Here is a 21,134-nt window from a genome sequence, read left to right as displayed (position 1 = left end):
GAAAGAGAAAGAAAGAGGGAGAGAGAGACATGGAGAGAAGGAGGAGGAAAAAAGAGAGGAAGAGGGGGGAGCGAGGGAGGAAGAGAAAAAAGGGAGAGAAAGATAAGGGAGAGAGGGGGAGAGAAATAAAGAGAGAAAGAGAGGGAGAGAAAGAAAAAGAAAAAGGGAGAGAGGGAGGGAGAGAGGGAGAGAAGGAAAAAGAGAGAGCTTTTGAAGAGAGAGAGAGAAAGAGAGAGAGAAAGAAAGAAAGAAAGAAAGAAAGAAAGAAAGAAAGAAAGAGAGGGGGTATCCCTGGGCTGGTGCCCCAAGCCAAAAGGCTGGTCCATTGGGTCAAGGGGTTGTTGGCTGGCCCTTAGAAGGGTCAAGAAGTCCCTAGGCCAGTCCTTAGAGTGGTAGGGTCCCAAGGTCAGTCTCTGCGGCCCGCAGATCCCTAGGTTGGTGCCCAAACCCACACTCTGGTTCACAGGATCCCGGGGTCCCTGGGTGTTCCTTTCTAGGGCCAACCAGTCCATCACGTCAAGGAACCCCTAGGCTAATTCTTGAGGACTGGAAGGGGGTCCCTAGGGTGGTCTCTAGGGCCAAGAGTGCCCTATGCTGGTGCCCCAAGCCCACAGTCCACAGGATCCAGGGGTCCCTGGGTGGTCCTTTGTGGGGCCAACCAGTCCACCAGGTCAAGAGCTTGGCCCATCACGTCAAGGAGGAGTCCCTAGGGGGTTCTCCCGACCGGTTCTTGGGCGGCGCGGTGCGGCTACCTGGCTGGAGATGAGGTCCTCGCAGACGGAGAGGGCCATCTGGATGGCGTTGGGCTTGTGGGTGACGGAGGTGGCGTTGAGCTGGATCTTCCAGGTGCCATGGCGCTTGTTGGCCTGGTTGATGGCCTCGCGGAAGACCTGCTCGTGCCTCTTGGTGCTCAGCACCGCCCCGATGTTCACCACCTTGGGCTCGCAGCCCCCCCGCGCCACCGAGAAGCACAGCAGCACGGCCAGCAGCAGGAGGCGCATGGCGGTCACCCCACCGTCGCCCGGCGCAGCCCAAGGGCCCCCCAGGCGGCGGAGAACTGCCACGCAAGAGGGTCTATCCGTGGTTCTGAAGCGGCCCTGTGGAAGAAGCAGAGGCGGCGGCTGTCCCTGGTGCTGAATTGGCCCTTTGCAAAAGACTGCTGTCCCTGGTGCTGAATTGCCACCGCTTGCAAAAAACGTCACAGTCCCTGGTGTTGAATTGGCCCCCCTGCAAAAAGCCGCTGTCCCTGGTGCTGAATTGGCCCCCTGCAAAAAAGCCACTGTCTCTGGTGCTGAATCCCCCCCCCGCCCCCGCAAAAAAATCACAGTCCCTGAATGCCCACCCCTTTGCAAACAGCCGCCGGATCTCCCCGCAAAAAAGGGGGGGCGGCCCCGTCCGCGCTGCTGAAGCACAATGGCGCTGTCCGCGGCGCCGAAATTCCCCTGCAAAGACAGGCGCGCACCCGTGCGCGCGGCCGCGCGCAGGAGAGGAGGAGGAGGAGGCAGCGGCAGGCCAATGCGGCGGCGTTTGGTGTGGGGGGGGGGCAGGGCTTGGGGCGAGAGGGGGGGAGGGAGAGATAAAAACGGAGTGGGGGTGGGGGGCTGGAGAAATCGCGGGAGGGGGGAGCAGAGGAAATCAAGAGATTGGCCGCCCCCCAAAAAAATCTTTATAGGATGTGCCCCTCAATATACAAAGCAGGGGGGCCGCTCAAGAGTCCCCCCCCGTCAATCTTTCTAGGATGTACCCCCAATATGCAAAGCAAGGGGGCCGCTCAAGAGATTCCCCCCACCCCGTCAATCTTCCTAGGATGTGCCCCCCCCAATACAAAGCAGAGGTGGAGGAAAGCCAAACCTCCCCGCTCAAGAGATTCGCCCCCCCCCAATATATTTATAGAATGTGCTCCCCAATATACAAAGCAGGGAGACCGCTCGAGAGATTCCCCCCACCCTGTAAATCTTTATAGAATGTGGCCCCCAATATACAAAACAGGGGGGCTGCGGAAAGCCAAAGCTCAAGAGATTCGCCCCCCTGGACTACAACTCCCGTCATCCCTGAGCTCTGGCCTTGCTAGCTAGGAATGATGGGAGTTGCAGTCCAACAACATCTGGGGAGCCACCGCTGCTAGTCTCTGCTTCTCAATTTGTATTGTATAATTCACGGGTGTCAAACACAAGGCCCGCGGGCCAAATCCGGCCCGCCAGACCTCGTCATGTGGCCCGTGTAGCCAGCAATTCCTGGTGTCCGTAAGGGCCGCCCCCCTTCCCCCGCAAGCCCTTTTATCAATGACAAAGGCAGGAACGCTCCTTCCAAGCCTGTCCAGCTCTGCAAAAGGCAACTCTTTCACGCACTTGATTTGCAACCCAACTCAGCCGCGCGGTGCCCTTTCGGATTTCTCCCTCTCCTCGCCGAGCCCCGAATCGAGACCGCCCTCCGCTGTCAAGGCCTGTCTGGCTCGCAGTACCCATTGCGGCGCTTGCTTCTGGGAAATGTGGACTGCTTCCCGGCTCTCCGCCCTCGCTTTGCCCGCTTGGACGGAGCAAAGCACACGACACCGGCTGCGCCATCACGGGGTCCGCGCGCGTAAGAACCGCCGCTGCACACGAGGCTAGGGATCCTTCTCTCTCTCCCTCCCTCAGTTCACCTTTGGCCCTGATCGGAGAGGCCTGATCCCGGGCCATTGCTCGCTCTTCCCTCCTGCATGGGTGACTCGCCCGCCCCCGCCCCCGCCGCCGCCTCCTCCTCCTCCTCTCCTCCCAGAAAGGCAGGCTGGATGCGGGAGGGTCGCTGCACCTTTAAAGTGCTGCACATTTTCTGCTGTGTGTACAAACACCGAGGTCTAGCCGCAAAGTTAGCAAGCCTAGGCCCTTGTTAAGGTGGGCTGGAGGAGGGTTGGCTCGGAAAGCCGCGCGGGTCGCTCTGTGCGCGCCCCCCTCCAAGAAACCCACGCGCGACGGGTCGCTGCTGCAAAAAAATAAATAAAGAGAGCACGAAAGCAAAACCCGTGCACCAGGGGAAGCTTAGCCGGAGGAAGCCGAGGAGCGGCGGCGGACACATAGTCCTACAGATACAACTGGCCCTTTGAGGGTGACCAAACTGCTGATGCGGCCCCCGATGAATTTGAGTTTGACACCCCTGGTATAATTTGATGTACTGTGGCTTGCCATTGTTTTATTGATTGTGGTATAGAAATTATTTCTCTTTAACTTTTATATGTTTATATGGATTTCTGGATTTTATATGGATTGATATGTTTATATGGATATATAACTTTTATATATTATATGGATTTCTCTTGAACTTTTTATCTTATTCTCTAGTCTAATCATGGTTTAATGTTGCTTTATTGGATGTTGCTTGCTTATTTTAAATTTTTCTTTTATTATCACATTTTTCTATTGCATTCGATTATCAGGTGTACATTTTTTGCTTCTCCACCTTGCAAACCGCCTTGAGGTAGAAAGACGGTATACAAATAAAACATGATGATGATGATGATGATGATTTATGATGGTGATTTCTTTCCTTCTCTCCTTCTTCCTGGGAGGTTCGTACGGCCCTCGGTACCGTGTTCCAGATGCGAGATAGCTCCCTTGCGGCGGGTCAGGCCACATGACCCACGCTCCCCTTTCCAGCTCTTCCATCCCGTGCTCCCAAATCCGGGCAGCGGACGCCCCCCTCCCCCAATACACACACACCCTGGCTGATTTTCAGATTTCCCTTGAATAACCCCCCCAAAAAAACCACAGTTATAGGAAGGAAGGAGGGAGGGAGGGGAGGAAGGAAGGAAGAGGGAGGGAGGGACGGAGGGAAGGAAGGAACGAAGGAACGAAGGAACGAAGGAACGAACGAACACCATCAAAACTACCACCCAGGGAAAGCGGGAAGCCGCCCGGTCTGCCCGGCGAACCCGGAGCTGCGTTTCTTCCTCCTCCTCCTCCCTCCGCCCTCCAAGCTGGAGTGGCTAGAAGGGAAAGCCGCCCGAGGAAGCAGACCCTCCGAGCACCCCTTTCTCTCCCGGGATAGAAGAATCCAGCCCAATTTCTGCCGGGATCCCGGAAGGTTCCGCTGTTCTGTGGGACGTCCCTATTTCCATCGGAGAAATGTCGGAGGCTATGGAGGGGAGACTTTTGTAAATAAATCCCTGTGGTTACGAATAAGAGAAATAAACGGAGAGTCATGCAGGGGGAGTTTGCGAAGGCGGAAAGCCGTCTTTTCCGGCCGAGACCTTTCCCCTTTTGGAATACCACCCGCCCAATATCTCGTGACAGCACTGCTCAACCAAAGGATCCATGCTGGGATAACAGTCACATGGTATTAAGCATGTCCTACTAGATATGATACGAGTCCTTAAATTTATTGGTAGATGAGAAACCAAATGGCCACGTCACCAGCACTTTGGTTTTAAAGAAGAGTTTGGATTTGATATCCCGCTTTATCACTTCCCGAAGGAGTCTCAAAGCGGCTAACATTCTCCTTTCCCTTCCTTCCCCACAACAAACACTCTGTGGGGTGAGTGGGGCTGAGAGACTTCAGAGAAGTGTGACTGGCCCAAGGTCACCCAGCAGCTGCATGTGGAGGAGCGGAGACGCGAACCCGGTTCCCCAGATTAGGAGTCCACCGCTCTTAACCACTACACCACACTGGTGGTGTTGTGCATTGCTAGCATTAAATACCAGTTGCAAAATAGTTCATGTTGCTTCCTTAAAGAATAAATAAATCACTCAATAGTGCTACCTGGTAAAGCTGTCATACGGTAGGTACTTTTCTTGCCTTAAATAACCACTCCACATTCTCATGAGTTCCTGCTTGGCTATGAGTAAAAGTGACCTGAATTATCCTACTGCTGGGAGCCCCTCCACTTTCCATTTCACTGCTCCTTGGCTTTGCCACTATAATAAAAAGCCCTGAGGCTGCTGTAATCTATCTCATAGCCATGACTATGTTACTGTCTCTTGAAGAGTTCCCACCTGGCTAATACTGAACAACTGGCTGGTTTTCATGCACTCAGATTTTTCACTTGAAACATTAGGAGCGAATATATATCTTTGGCTGCAATTTTATGCACACTCTGAATAAGGGCCATTAAACAGCGGAACTTTAGAACTGCAATCATAAACACACCACAGAGTAAGTCCTTTGCATACAACTGTTACTTTCAAGTATATGCATATAGAAGTGCACTCTTAAGTACACTCCATAGCACGGGTGTCAAACACAAGGCCCGCGGGCCAAATCCGGCCCGCCAGACCTCGTCATGTGGCCCGTGTAGCCAGCAATTCCTGGTGTCCGTAAGGGCCGCCCCCCTTCCCCCGCAAGCCCTTTTATCAATGACAAAGGCAGGAACGCTCCTTCCAAGCCTGTCCAGCTCTGCAAAAGGCAACTCTTTCACGCACTTGATTTGCAACCCAACTCAGCCGCGCGGTGCCCTTTCGGATTTCTCCCTCTCCTCGCCGAGCCCCGAATCGAGACCGCCCTCCGCTGTCAAGGCCTGTCTGGCTCGCAGTACCCATTGCGGCGCTTGCTTCTGGGAAATGTGGACTGCTTCCCGGCTCTCCGCCCTCGCTTTGCCCGCTTGGACGGAGCAAAGCACACGACACCGGCTGCGCCATCACGGGGTCCGCGCGCGTAAGAACCGCCGCTGCACACGAGGCTAGGGATCCTTCTCTCTCTCCCTCCCTCAGTTCACCTTTGGCCCTGATCGGAGAGGCCTGATCCCGGGCCATTGCTCGCTCTTCCCTCCTGCATGGGTGACTCGCCCGCCCCCGCCCCCGCCGCCGCCTCCTCCTCCTCCTCTCCTCCCAGAAAGGCAGGCTGGATGCGGGAGGGTCGCTGCACCTTTAAAGTGCTGCACATTTTCTGCTGTGTGTACAAACACCGAGGTCTAGCCGCAAAGTTAGCAAGCCTAGGCCCTTGTTAAGGTGGGCTGGAGGAGGGTTGGCTCGGAAAGCCGCGCGGGTCGCTCTGTGCGCGCCCCCCTCCAAGAAACCCACGCGCGACGGGTCGCTGCTGCAAAAAAATAAATAAAGAGAGCACGAAAGCAAAACCCGTGCACCAGGGGAAGCTTAGCCGGAGGAAGCCGAGGAGCGGCGGCGGACACATAGTCCTACAGATACAACTGGCCCTTTGAGGGTGACCAAACTGCTGATGCGGCCCCCGATGAATTTGAGTTTGACACCCCTGCTCCATAGCATTCCATCATTTGCCTCCAGGAGACACATCGCTTCTGATTGTGCTCCCCACCCCACCCACCCACCCCGTGCCCCCACCCTGCCTCCTGCTTTCTTCCAGGTGTTCCTTTCCAAAAAGTAACAGGGAGTGTGGGAAGGAGAGTCATGTACATTGAAACACCAATTATGGCTGATATAAATTATTTCAGTTACAATAAAGCAGTGATGGAGAACCTCAAACTTGAAGGTCAGTTTAGGCCTGGCAAGGGTGGCAGTTTGATTTGGGATGCCCTTTTCCCAGCCCAGTCCACCTTTCAAATTTAGCCTGCAAGGAGTAGAGGTGATAAGGTATAAAGTAAAAGCCAATGGAGATAATAGGTTGCATTTCCATTTCTCTTTGCATGTGTGGGCACACACACACACACACACACACACACACCGAGAGAGAGAGAGAGAGAGAGAGAGTCTACAGGTTGGGAGATGGGTTTTAAGCTTCTGTGACACAAGAGGCTTTATGTTGAGTATTCCAAGTATTGTATGGGGAAAGCCATGACTGCTTAAATTCCTATACTACTCATATAATTATTAGTGTGGATATGTCTTAATCTCTGCTGTGTTGTAGCATGTATCAAGAAAGTTATGTAATGAAAGGAAAGTCTGAGCAGAGTAGGAAATTTGTTGTATAAATTGTGGACTTTCATTTAGTGAAGGACTTGATGGGCAACTTAATAGGGGGAAACACCCCCTTCCAAGGCCCTATGTCTAGGGGAGTCCTGGGGCTGATGGCCAACCCAGCTGCTCCTGCATCCCTTCGAGGTTCTCCACCTCCTGCCTTCAAAGAGCAAGACGGAAAGAAAGTTGGTGGAGACAATGGAGCTTATCAACACTTTCACCACTAAAGCAGAGGTAACAGGGAAAATGTAATATGACGAAGGTAACTGTCACTAAAGTGGTAGCAAAAATGGAGAATTAAGCTGGGACCAGCACTGAAGGGGCCATCACTGCCACCACTGCCATGAAGAGGCAGAGGAATGCTAGAGGCAGTGGAAAGGTGAAGGCAACAGGAGGCCTTAACTGGAACACTTTCTAACTAGAATTCACAAGAAAATTCATTGATGGATAAGACAGTGGTGGGAGAGACTACACATGAGGTTTTTTTAAAACAAAAAAACACCTTGAGCCATAATGTATGTAAATTGATTAAGGCTTGCCTGCTTTGGACTAGCTCCTCTCTTCTGCTTTAACAGCAGCTTGATATGCAAACTTTGGGTTTTCCCAACAAAGTCATTCCATTCATACAATGGAACTTCCCCTTCTTCTCCTCCTCTCCTCTCTTCCCCCCCTCCCCAAAAAAAATCTGTTCTGGGTTTTACCCCAACCCTCCTGAGGAGATTTGAGGAGAGGGAAGGAAAGTTCCCTTGATAGATGAGCAGCAAAGCCAGTCCTCAGGGAATGTGCAGGCGACCTTGGAACGGACCGCTCACGGAAGAACCCTGACCAAACCTAAGAGAAGGCGTGTAGTGGTGATAGGGGATTCCCTACTGAGGGGAACAGAAGCAGTGATCTGTGGGCCTGACAAGATGTCTCGGGAAGTGTGCTGTCTCCCCGGGGCTAAGATCCAAGATGTAACTGAACGACTGCAAGGAATCATAAAACCCACTGACAAATACCCCTTCCTCTTGGTTCATGTGGGAACCAATGACACTGCAAGCAATAGCCTCCAGAAGATCAAAAGAGACTACGAGGCTCTGGGCAGGAAATTGAAGCAATTAAATGCACAAATCGTCATCTCATCTGTCCTCCCAGTTGAACGACGTGGCCCAGGGAGAGAGAGGAAAATAGTGGAAGTAAACAGCTGGCTTCGCAAATGGTGTAAACAGGAACGGTTTGGATTCTTAGATCACGGACTGCAGTTTCTTGAGGATGGACTTCTGGCAAGCGATGGGCTGCATCTCACAACGGTTGGGAGGAATGTTTTTGCCAAAAAACTAAGAAACCTCATCAGGAGGGCTTTAAACTGACTAATGTGGGGGAGGGAGACAGTGCTCCTGAAGGAAGGAGTCTATTAATTGATGAAGATGATCATCCAAATGTCATAGACCAAATGGAGCAAACAGCAAGCAAGCAGACCTAGTGGTGGGAGGAAAAAATCCTTAAATAAGAGACACGGGGGAATGACTAATGGACTTCAATGTCTGTACACTAATGCACAAAGCATGGGAAATAAACAAGATGAGCTTCAGCTCTTGGTACAGCAAACTAAATATGACATAATAGGCATCACTGAAACCTGGTGGGATAAGTCCCACGATTGGAATGTAAAAATGGAGGGATACAATCTATTTCAGAGAAACAGACCAGACAAGAAAGGAGGAGGAGTGGCGTTATATGTCAGGGATGTGTATACCTGTGAAGAGATCCAAGATTTAGAACCTCAAAGCCAAAGTGAGAGCATTTGGGTCAAAATTAAGGGAGAGAAGAATAATAGTGACCTCATTGTGGGAGTTTACTATAGATCCCCAAGCCAAACGGAGGACATAGATGATGCCTTCCTGGAACAGATGGCCAAGCATGCAAAAGGAAGGGAGATAGTAGTAATGGGGGACTTCAATTACCCAGATATTTGTTGGATGTCAAACTCAGCCAAGAGCATAAGGTCAAACAGATTCCTCACTGGCCTTGCAGACAACTTCATTGTCCAGAAAGTGGGAGAAGCAACAAGAGGAACAGCCATTTTAGATCTGGTCCTAACCAATGTCGATGACCTGGTTAATGGGGTAGAAGTGGAAGGATCATTAGGCGCAAGTGATCATGCTCTTCTGAAGTTTACTATACAACGGAAAGGAGCAGCCAAGCATACTAGGACTCAATTTCTTGACTTTAAGAAAGCCGACTTCATAAAACTTAGGGAAGTGCTGGGTGAGATCCCATGGACAGTAATACTAAAAGGAAAGGGAGTTCATGATGGCTGGGAGTTTGTTAAGAGGGAGATAGTAAAAGCACAACTTCAGGCAATACCAATGAGACGGAAACATGGAAGGTGCCTAAAGAAGCCAAGGTGGCTATCTAAAGAACTTTTAACTGAGTTAAGATTAAAAAAGGATGTGTACAAAAAATGGAAAAGGGGGGAAACCACCAAAGAGGAATTCAAACAAATAGCCAGCACGTGTAGACACAAAGTCAGAAAAGCTAAAGCACAGAATGAACTCAGGCTTGCTAGAGAGGTTAAAAGCAACAAAAAAGGCTTCTATGGGTATGTTCGTAGCAAAAGGAAGAACAAAGAAACAGTGGGGTCACTCAGAGGAGAAGATGGTGAAATGCAAACAGGGGACACAGAAAGGGCTGAACTCCTCAATGCCTTCTTTGCCTCAGTCTTCTCCGATAAAGAAAACAATGCCCGACCTGAAGAATTTGGAGGAAATGATTCAGCAGAGGAAACACAGCCCAGAATAACTAAGGAGATAGTACAAGAATACTTGGCTAGTTTAGATGTATTCAAGTCTCCAGGGCCAGATGAACTGCATCCAAGAGTATTAAAAGAACTGGCAGATGTGATCTCAGAACCACTGGCAGTCATCTTTGAGAATTCCTGGAGAACAGGCGAAGTCCCGGCAGACTGGAGGAGGGCAAATGTTGTCCCTATTTTCAAAAAGGGGAAAAGAGAGGACCCAAATAATTACCGCCCAGTCAGTCTAACATCAATACCAGGGAAGATTCTGGAGCAGATCATTAAGCAAACAATCTGTGAGCACCTAGAAAGGAATGCTGTGATCACCAATAGTCAGCATGGATTTCTGAAAAATAAGTCATGTCAGACTAACCTGATCTCATTTTTTGACAGAATTACAAGCCTGGTAGATGAAGGGAACGCAGTGGATGTAGTCTACCTTGATTTCAGCAAGGCATTTGACAAGGTGCCCCATGATATTCTTGTAAAGAAGCTGGTAAAATGCGGTCTTGACTATGCTACCACTCAGTGGATTTGTAACTGGCTGACTGACCGGACCCAAAGGGTGCTCATCAATGGTTCCTCTTCATCCTGGAGAAGAGTGACTAGTGGGGTGCCACAGGGTTCTGTCTTGGGCCCGGTCTTATTCAACATCTTTATCAACGACTTGGATGATGGACTCAAGGGCATCCTGATCAAATTTGCAGATGACACCAAACTGGGAGGGGTGGCTAACACCCCAAAAGACAGGATCACACTTCAAAACGACCTTGACAGATTAGAGAACTGGGCCAAAACAAACAAGATGAATTTTAACAGGGAGAAATGTAAAGTATTGCACTTGGGCAAAAAAAATGAGAGGCACAAATACAAGATGGGTGACACCTGGCTTGAGAGCAGTACATGTGAAAAGGATCTAGGAGTCTTGGTTGACCACAAACTTAACATGAGCCAACAGTGTGACGCGGCAGCTAAAAAAGCCAATGCAATTCTGGGCTGCATCAATAGGAGTACAGCATCTAGATCAAGGGAAGTTATAGTGCCACTGTATTCTGCTCTGGTCAGACCTCACCTGGAGTACTGTGTCCAGTTCTGGGCACCACAGTTCAAGAAGGACACTGACAAACTAGAACGTGTACAGAGGAGGGCAACCAAAATGGTCAAAGGCCTGGAAACAATGCCTTATGAGGATCGGCTAAGGGAGCTGGGCATGTTTAGCCTGGAGAAGAGGAGGTTAAGGGGTGATATGATAGCCATGTTCAAATATATAAAAGGATGTCACATAGAGGAGGGAGAAAGGTTGTTTTCTGCTGCTCCAGAGAAGCGGACACGGAGCAATGGATACAAACTACAAGAAAGAAGATTCCACCTAAACATTAGGAAGAACTTCCTGACAGTAAGAGCTGTTCGACAGTGGAATTTGCTGCCAAGGAGTGTGGTGGAGTCTCCTTCTTTGGAGGTCTTTAAGCAGAGGCTTGACAACCATATGTCCGGAGTGCTCTGATGGTGTTTCCTGCTTGGCAGGGGGTTGGACTCGATGACCCTTGTGGTCTCTTCCAACTCTATGATTCTATTCTATGATTCTATGATAAAGCAGAAGTCTTTGTGGAATAGGAGGCATTTGTTAGGTGCAAAATGTGTTTATTATCTACATATCCTGAAGACCTTCACTTGCTGATTTTTGCAGAACAAGCTGCTGATAAAAGGCACAAGTGTAATTCCAGTACCACCCTGGTCACCTGCAGCACACACAACAGCCTTAAAACTTTCTCATCACCTTCCAAACTTTTGGCACTGCCCTTAGATTCCGTAGCTACTTTTTGTGGATCAGTGCCTTCCTACCCTTTAGTCCTTGTCAGGTTAAACAAGGGACAGGGAAGCATGTGGCCTTCCAGATATTATTAGGCTTACAGTTTTCAACATCCCTGACCACTGGCCATGCTGGCTAGAGCTGATGGGAGTTGGGAGTCTTAACACCTAGAGAGCCACATGTTCCCATCCCTGCATTAAACTCTATGCTGCTGCCATCTGTTTTCAATGCAAGTTTCCTTTCCATTCCAGTTGTAGCTTTCGCATGCTATCTTATTGACTGTATTCTATGTAAGTGGAATGAGTCATTGCCACGGGTTCTGCCCTGTTGAGATGACTTTCGTGGGAACCAGCCAGTGGGGAATGGTTTAATCTAGAAGTGGGAAACCCGCAGCCTTCTAGATTTTGTTGGACTACATCCCTGACCATTAGTCAAACTGGCTGAGGCAAATGGGAGTTGGGATCTTATATCATCCAGAGGTCTCCTACTCCTGGTTTGCACAGTCTCTCCCCAAACTACTTTTCCAAACAGTACTGCAACTTCAAAGGCTGATTTTAATATTTGAACAACCTTTGGAAGAGCATTGTATGTAATGTGCAATTTATCCTCTGGGTGGGAGTCACAGTATCTGAACTAACATGGGGTTAGGTGTGTTGGTTTTAATGGATTAAAAGGTTACAGGGAAATGTTCCAGAAATACTGTAATATGCTGGATGCAATCCAAAAATTATATATTTGAATATAGGAGTCGGTCTTCCAGTACAATTAACTGAAGTGTTACTGTCATGAAGGCAAACGTTGAAGAGTACGCTGTGAAGAATGCATCCTGTTCTCTGAAATTCTTTTGAAACAGGACGAGCATCTCCACCCATGATACTCTCTTTAGATGTTGATGTCCTGAATAATTTCATGCTCTTCCTCTTTATAATAATGACTTAATGGCTTTTATTGATTACTACTAGCCAGAATGACAACTGCAATCTCCACATAAAAACTTGAAATCTAAATCTAAAGGGAAATCTAAAGATTATGCATTCTCTTTGCATCATATATCAATTAGGTGCCAGGCAAAAACATTCCTCTTCTCCCAGGCCTTTGGCTAATTAAGCAACCAGTGGTCTTTTAAGCTGCGGGGGTTGTTTTTCTTTGTTATTATGCTATATATTGTGTTTTTATATTGTAAACCACCCTGTGATCTTCAGATGAAGGGCAGTATAGAAATTTAAGCAATACAGAAGAAAATAGAAGAAATGAAGCACAGTAGTCATTTGCATAATTGATTATTGTGATTTTATTGTTCTATTGATGCTCAGAGCGGCTAACAGTGTAGATGAAAAAGAATCATAGCAATTAACAGTATGAAACAGATAATACATTATCACAGGAAAATCACAATGAAGTCAGGCAGCAGTGAGGTCTACAATTACACATTAAAAGCCTAGGGCAATAAAAATAAAAATACCTTCAGTTTCCAGGGTGGGGGTGGGGAATCAAGGAGAGTCGCTGATGGATTTCAACAAGGAGACCAGAAACATGGCAGCACCACACAAAAAGCCATGTCTCTTATGCTTGCCTGACACAATGAAGTAAGTGTCAGTGAGAACAGGGACTCATTTCACAGTGCAACCCTAACCATGTCTACTCAGAAGCAAGTGCTATTGAATTCAAGGGAGCTTACTCCTAGGTAAGTGGAGCTGGAATTGCAGCCTTGGTGCCCGGGCCCTCCTTAAGGTGACTGATTCATAATCATTTAGAGATTTAAATGCCAAAAATAGCTTCTTGAATTAGGCCCAGAATCAAATTGGTATGCAATGGAACTAATGAAATATCAGAGTTATGGTTTAGACCTGCATATTGGAGCCTGCTTCTGGTGCGCTTGCTCTCCCATCCTGGGCGTGCCCTGGCACTGTTGGCCAAAATATACCAAGCTCTGTGAAGAGCAAATGATTAAAAAAAGTTTTGGTGGAGCAGAGCAGCAGGCCACAGAAGTAATTATCTTGCCTCTGCGTGTTTAAGATATATGTAACATCCTTGGGTGTTCACCACTGATCACTTATCCCTTCCAGCACTATGCCAATGGAGGTCTTCAGCAGCATCCTTAGATTTTGTTCCTATGAATATTAATATAGGAGACAAAGTCCGAGCTAGAAATTTCAGGACTACAACCTTGCAGCTGGTTGTGCCATCCTGTGCCCCATACTTAACAAATATAAAAAACAAAACAAAACCATGAGATGCCTGACCATTATGTCATGCCCAAAGCTTCCAGGTAGTAAAGGTGGTTGTTATGATGTTAGAGCCCTTAGGAGTTGAGGGCAACATACATGGTTTTCCCCTTTCAGTTTATCCTCACAACCCCCCTGCGAGGTGGGTTAGGCTGAGAGTGAGTGACCCAAAACAAACAGCAAGGCCAAATCCTTCCTCATTTTACTTCCGAACTCCCAACATAACTTGCATTTCTCTAATGAAACTTTAAGAAGACTTAGAGTTTAAGAAACCCAAGAAGAAGAAGAAGAGGAAGAGGAGGAGGAAGAAGAAGAAGAAAATTATAATGCATCCTATATGCATCATAGGAAACATGATACACAACAGGTCAATGCTATTTCATAGAATCGTAGAATTGTAGAGTTGGAAGGGACCCCAAAAGTCATCTAACCCAACCCTCAGCAGTGCAGGGATCTCAACTAAAGCACCCAGGACAGATGGCCACCCAACCTCTGCTTAAAAACCTCCAAGGAAGAAGAGTCTTGTGGGAGTCCACTCCACTGTCAAACAGCTCTTACCATCAAAAAGTTATTCCTGTTTAGTTGGAAAGCTATGACCCTAGGCTGGAATAGCAATTGCTCAGTTTGTGGGGCACTACAAAACCTGGGGTTTTCACTGCAAAACAACTGCAAAGGTTTGGCACAGGTTTGGAGGGGATTCCAGATTTTGGGGTTTGTAGTTTATGTTAAGTATGAACCCCATGTTTGAAGTATTAATCACTACTGTATTAATTAGATTTGTACACTGCCTGAATGCAGCAGCTGAGCTACCCGTTCGGGCACCCGGAGCAGCACACATGCCGTGCACCCAGGGGGCAGGGTGAGCCGCCCAGCGGGCAATCAGAGCAGTGATCTGTGCCCATTGGGGGTGATCGGCACAGCAATTGGCGGCCATTGGAGGTGATAAGTGCCCAGGGGGTAGGGCGGCGATCTGCCCGGGGGGGGGGGATTTTGTCACCCTCCCTGAGGGATGACACCCAGGGCGGCCTGCCCCCACTGCCCCCCTTCCTATGCCCCAACCTGAATGATGCGGGAACTGCCTTATGGAACCAATTACCCAATTTGATGTTCACCACATTCTTTCAGAAGACAGCAAGCTAAACCTCTGAATACATAAATATTTTAAGAGGGATCAAAAATTAATCCAACTGAATTCAATGGGGGATATTCCATGGTAAGTCTGTAAAGGATTGCAGTCACTGTTCCCATTGAAATCAACAGGCTTAAGTCATGACTAGCCTGTCTCACTGGTTTCACTGGGACATGAGTGGAACTAACACAATCCAGTGCTTTTCCCCCTAGAAAAATAGGTGCCATGAAATTGTTACAGTAAGTGCCACACTTTTTAACAACAAAAATGCCATATGCAATCACTAGCTGCTTCAAAAAACCCAGCAAGTATGCACAAGTCCTTTACACCAGGCCCTTTGATTGAAGCCTCTGTTTCTAGAATCAGATTACTTTCACTGTGCTCAGGGTAGGAGGTCTCAAATTTTGCCCCAGGGAAAGCTGGATTTTCTCCTGCAAAGATCATGCACTTTTTATAGCCTTCCAATTTTTTGCATAATTTTTAATTGCAGAGAACAACAACAACATAGCAGGACCCCAGAGGAGGGGGTTTTCACTTCTCGGGTAACACAGCTGTGGCACATGAAGAGGTTAGTGAGAAACTGGAGTGTACATGGGGAAAGTGGCACTCTGTGTAAGGGGGAGGGGAGGGAATTGGAGAGTAAGTAGCCCCTGTGGCAAAGCTAGACTTAATAGAGCTCCCTTCACTTCACTCACTTGTTGCATTTGGGAACCCTTCTGTTCATTCTGCTAGTAGGTTCCTGAACCTCTGCCCTAAAGCCTGACTCCAGTGGCACCAGAGAGGGTACAGGGAGAAGGGGGAAAGTGGGCAGGAAGACTGAAGGGGCATAGAAGCTGTGTAGAAATGGCTAATGAAGTGCATAGGTTGTGCAGTGCATAAAAGTTTAAAGTGTGTGTTGGGGAGGGAATTTTTGAGATATTCTGCCCTAACATGTGATACGGGAAGGGGGGCATGTCTTCCTTCACCCTCCCGCCGGACACTTGAGGCGATGACCTCAAGGGAGCCCAACCCCACGAGGACCCTTTCAGCCCCACACTGTTACCTAAGCACCACACTATACCCCAAGCCCCATAAATAAAGTGTCCTTTCCTGTACCGATCCGCTATTACGGGTGAAATAAGCCCAAATTCCTATGCCTTTCCTTATCTTTATCATTGGTAGACCGTACAAAGCTGAAATCCCCATTGCTTTCAATGGCTGTGCTCTACCCAATCAGAACCATGCACTCGTCCTTGCAGAGCTAGCTCAGCGAGCCCTGCACGCCTCATTTAACCTCTTGACAAGCTGCTGACGGCTCCCCGCTGGGAGAACAATGGAACTGAAACCCGTGAACTCATAAAAGTGTCAAATCCTGCTACAATGTATCTATTTTGTTTCCGACTTCAATCACCAATATAAAATGGACTAGAAAAGGACTAAAATCTTCAGAAATTCGTATGAAATCAACCACAACTTCGATTTCCTTGCTCTTGGTCTCAATCAGCTCAGTCTCTTCAGGACTCCATGACACCTTCCCTGCCTCCATAATCCCCCGAGCGAGGTGTCACATACTCAGGAAGACCCTAATCCGGTCAAATCGCTCTGCCAAGCCCTTCCTCCGGGCAGTGCCAGGTGGCAGACTATGCATACATGGACCATTGTCTTCTCATCACTGGTACTCAGGATGTACTTATCTACGCATATCACCAGCTCTGCATATTTCCCCCTCCCTCCTCCATATGTTAATCTTGTGTAACCCAACCTCTTCTTAATATATTCATGACGCGATCTGTGTAACCCAACCTCTCCCTAATGTATTCGTGATGTCACTATGATGTATTTTGCACTGTACCCCGGGAAATGGAGGGAAGTTTTAAAAGTTCATGTCACCCCTTTCTCGCTGTTCAATCTCGCCTTGAACCTGTTGCGCAATAAACTGGGATCTTCCGCAGCTTGCTCCAGTCTCCGGCTGAGCTCATTTTTCCTCCTCAGGGACCCGCGAACTTAGTCCGACGAGCTGGGTGGCAGAGCAACCTCGTGCCCAGATTTTACCGTAACTCATGTTAATCTCAGAATTTAGCAACTGCCCATCCTTACAATGACTCAGGGCATTGGTTGTTGCAGGCTGTTGTGGGAATGACTTGAATAACTGTGCTGCTAAATTATGAAAAATATGAAATTAATATTTAAATGTAGTGTTAAAATGTAGTAGTATATTTTTCAAACAAACAAAAATGAGTTGAATAATACAAAACATAGCCTTCCAGGGTAAGCATTTCAAATGAAGGTTGGCTTTTGTTTGTTCTGTTTGTGGTTTCAAGGACCCTTTATAAGAGCCTCAACATTTATAAGAGCCTCAAAGGTAACTTTGGCATCTACCCATCAGGAGTTCAAAAGTTCAGCTCCATTATTTCTGTTCTGTTCAACAGCAACCTGTGAAGGCACAAGTGCAAGAGGGAGAATAGGAATGAGAAGGCAAATAGAAACAAGAAGAGCAAAGCCTGAAAAAGCAACAAATAAAATGAAGGAAAAAAGCTGGAAAATTAATGCTGGCTTACAACCATTTTTTAAAATGTGACGCCAGCATAAGGTAGTTCTCACAAGCAGTCGCTTTCTTCACTTACAGGTGAAGCTGCTGGGATGCTGTCCCATGAACAAAGTTTGCTATACATACTACATTTGCATGACGTGGTTAGCCAGGCTATGGCTTACTGAGGCTTCAAAGGTGCAGGCCAGGGATGTTTGGCAACATCTGGAGGGCCAAAGTTGCTCCACACCTTTGCTAAACCAATTTTTGGCTTAATTCAGTGCATCAGTAAAAAGAACTGAGGGAGCATGGGAACTAAAGTGGCAGTGAGCCCCTCTCTGGAAGCCCACATTTGCAGTCTCAGTAAGCCTCAGTTTGGCTTATTGTGTTGTGTGACTCAGCTTACAGAATAATAATAATAATAATAATAATAATGCATGCAATTCATTCTTTAATCCAGAGTAGAGGACAACAGCAACAGAAAATAAGTCAAAACAAAAACAAAATAACACAAAAAAGAGGAGGAACAAATATCACAAAAAGGATCAGAGAGGAATAAAGAATAAAATACAAATACAAAGGACTTCCAACTTCTTGATGAATACAACTTATGGAATGCAATAAAGATTATAATTGCTGATACAACCAGTGTTAACACTAGGGGAAATAATGGCGTTGTCAAATTGCAACAGGCAAGGATGTCAACAAACCACAACTTATCAGTTGCCAGCATCACGTTCTGGACAAAATTCTCAGAGTGGTCATGTACAGGGAACTTGATGGTAACAACAGATCTCCCAATATGGAATATCCGTTTATGTCTCACCTGATGAACAACTGATGAACAAGTATGAGGAATTGAAAGCAAAGTTTGTGAATGGAACAGAAGAAATCCTCAGTAAAGCAGGCTGGAGAGATGACATGAACATTTTATACTATCATACATGGGTGTTCAGATTCCTTGAGGAAAAAGGGGTTGTTTTCCCCCCCATTGGTTAAGTTTATGGAAGTTCCTAACAAAAGCAATGCAAGGTGGAATTCAAGAGCCATTCTCATTGTCCTTGTATTCATTCTTATACCTATAACAAGGAAGACTTTGGAGAAAGTACGCAGACTCGTTTCATATGGCTGGGCAGTCTATTGGTTTACTAATCAGATGTACAATGAAAATGACTTCAATAACTTGCCAGAAATATTGAAACCTTACAAAAAAGCACTGTGGGTATTAGAGAATCACTGGAAGCAGGAACCATTGGTACTTCAGATACCAAGAAGTAATCAATTCACAGAACATACAATCAAAGTGATGTGGGAACCTAATGGAGCTTGCAGCAGAAACAGACAAACTGCAGCCTCGATTTATTCTAAGCAATAAGAAGTGATATGCGGGGGGGGGGGGGCACCAGGGGGCACATTGGAAGATGGCTGACAATAACATTTCTCCAACCCACACAAGGTAATTAAGAGGCTGATATGGGAGTATGCAGCCTCCCTTGCCCCCCAAGGGAATGGGGGGCACTGCCTTGCCTGCTGTGCCCATAATTCACCCCCGGATTTGAAAGAAGGGGGTGAGGGCACTAGGCACGAAGCCCTTGGGTGGGGTCAGTTCTCCCGGACGCTGTCTCTAATCACGCACTGGTTTGCATCAGCTCGAAATATATAATTGGAAAAAGAAGCAAATGCACATACTTCAAGTGAAGATCGGAAGTAAAGACTGCTGATTAATGTGATCTCTGTGATGCAGAGCGACGGGCTGGACAATAAATTAAGTGAAGACTCATCATTAAAAGATCGGTATGTCGGAGCGAAACGGAAAGGGGGGGAGGAAAAAACTTTTCTTTTTTTGTCTTATGTGAGTACCCAATAACACTCCCCCAGAGAGAAAGAATCGTTGCAAATTACTAAGCAGGAGATTAAGAACTGTGTGGAAATGAATTACTGATCAAAGAGAGGACTGGTGGGAATCATCGGGAATGGAAAGAACGCTTTGTGACGCAGTTACAAATGGAGATTCGTTATGACAGGCCTGCCCACAGGAGGACGAGGGGGAGGAGGACCATGGTCATCGGAATGTGAATGTATGGTTATCGGAATGTGAATTTGACCTGGCAGGGCCCCCTGAGATACAGATTGGCAGGCCTGTGGAAATCAACGGACAGACTGTGGGAATGTTCTTTACGGAGGTGTGGAAATGGCATCTGTCCTTTATGTGATATGGCTCTTGGAGAGTGTAAAATCCACAAAGGATATGTTTGTTTTCAACCCGCTTGTAAAGATTATCAGAGATCACAAAGAAAGGAATATATGATAACAACAAGAAGATGAGGAAAATAACAAAGAGACTATCTGGACAGAACTGGACAGAACTGTGTAATTAAAGCAGCAGCAAGAGTGATGTTTGGATCCCTTTCGGAGCTCGAAGTATGGGTACCCCCAACAAAATTTTAAAAATTTGGCTGTATAATTTGGAACTAATGTGATTTGGAATTAATGTGATTTGACAGGCCTGTTAATAAAAATTATAAAAAAAGAAGTGATATACAATGTACAAAACATTGTACAAGTATCAGAAAATTTGCAAGCTCAATTTTACCTGTATTATAATACATGTTATGCATATTACATAATACAGTTACATATACAAAAATCAATTTATTGATTTTAGGGTGACCTTTTTTCAAAATATTTGGAAATGACAGTTCATTCCTTTGTTTTTAGTCAAAAGTTCAGGAACAAAAACGTTATAACCCTATTGTACGTACAAATTTCTTCAAAATATTTGAAATGATCACTCCAAGATAACAGCCAGTTATTCCTCCTCCTGCTGGATGATGGGCATCTCAGGTTCATTTTCCATCCACACAAAAAGTCCAGAAGAGGTTCTGAGCACCGTTATCAATGGAAGTCAACATTAGTTTTCCTCCAGTTCAGCATACCAGCTTTGCCTCCAATACTGAGAAACAACACTTCCTTAAATCCTTATCCCCACAGGGTTTTCTTTGCTGTGTTGCCATAATCATGACTTATTGGGGGTTTTTTTACAGAGAGAAAAAATGGCTTCTGCTTTCTACTCTTCCATTTTTTCCACAAGCATTGTCAGTGGCTTAGAAGCATTTTCCTCTAATTTGAATCCAAATTTTACAGAATCCTTTCCTTCTCAGCTTTGCGTCTGCCAGTTCAGTATATTCATTAATCTCTCCACCCGTGGTTTCCTTTCCTTCCTCTGACATAAATCCACACTTTGACCTCCCAACACCTCCAGCATTCCCATGCCATTCTTCTGCTCTGGCAATCCTCCATCAGTATCCCCCCCCCCCCACTCCAGCACTATTTAACTTCTCCACCGTCAGCTTCACCCAAACCATCTTTGTTCACCATCCCGTGTAGTTTTCCTGTAAGTTCTCTCTCAGCTGATCATTCAAGAGACGCCACATTACAGGAACGATGCATCTCCCATGACCTGGACCATGCTGGCTGCAGTCCGCGTCGAGGGCCCAATGGCGGGACTCTGCCTAAGGCACCTTCTTCTGGGTCCCTCCTCAATGGGAGCCCCCCACCTCCCAGCTCAGAGCCCCCGAGAGAGGTCCACCTCAGGCTGCAGCCTGCAGGGCTCTTCTTTTGCGAAGCTGACGGAGAGCCTCTTTGGCCCAGCTAGCGCTCCAGTTTGCAAACCCTGAAAATATGATCCCCAGGCGCGCCCCGGCCGAAGAAAGCCCAGCCCGCGACCGGCCCCGAGCAGCGCCTCCGGATCGGGGGCAGGGGCGGGGCCGCCGCCGGGGCGGAGCTTGCGCTGCGCGGGCGATAGCGTCTGGCGCAGAAAGCGCGAAGCCCGTCCGCCTTGGCGCCTTC

General features: G+C 47.4%; 1 protein-coding gene across 7 annotated transcripts in view; it reads right to left on the bottom strand.

The window, feature by feature from the left end:
- Positions 1-1,467, bottom strand: part of LOC310659693 (glutamate receptor ionotropic, NMDA 1) — a 31,814-nt gene extending 30,347 nt beyond the window's left edge. For 6 of the 7 annotated variants that reach the window (XR_014502935.1, XR_014502936.1, XM_083403358.1 and 3 more), the window contains exon 1: positions 753-1,466. Coding sequence is in view for 5 of the 7 variants with exons in the window: in XM_083403358.1 (XP_083259484.1) it covers positions 753-1,001 (249 nt within the window). In the remaining 2 variants the exon portion in view is untranslated. Of the gene's footprint in view, positions 1-752 lie in introns of all 7 variants that reach the window. The other variant, XM_083403356.1, reaches the window with a different exon arrangement.
- Positions 1,468-21,134: the final 19,667 nt, after the last annotated feature.

The sequence above is a fragment of the Podarcis tiliguerta genome (genome assembly GCF_965153285.1).
Source record: "Podarcis tiliguerta genome assembly, chromosome: 11".
NCBI classification, from domain to species: domain Eukaryota; kingdom Metazoa; phylum Chordata; class Lepidosauria; order Squamata; family Lacertidae; genus Podarcis; species Podarcis tiliguerta.
Note: the sequence above shows the minus strand (reverse complement) of the source record. Positions and strands in the feature narration are given on the sequence as shown.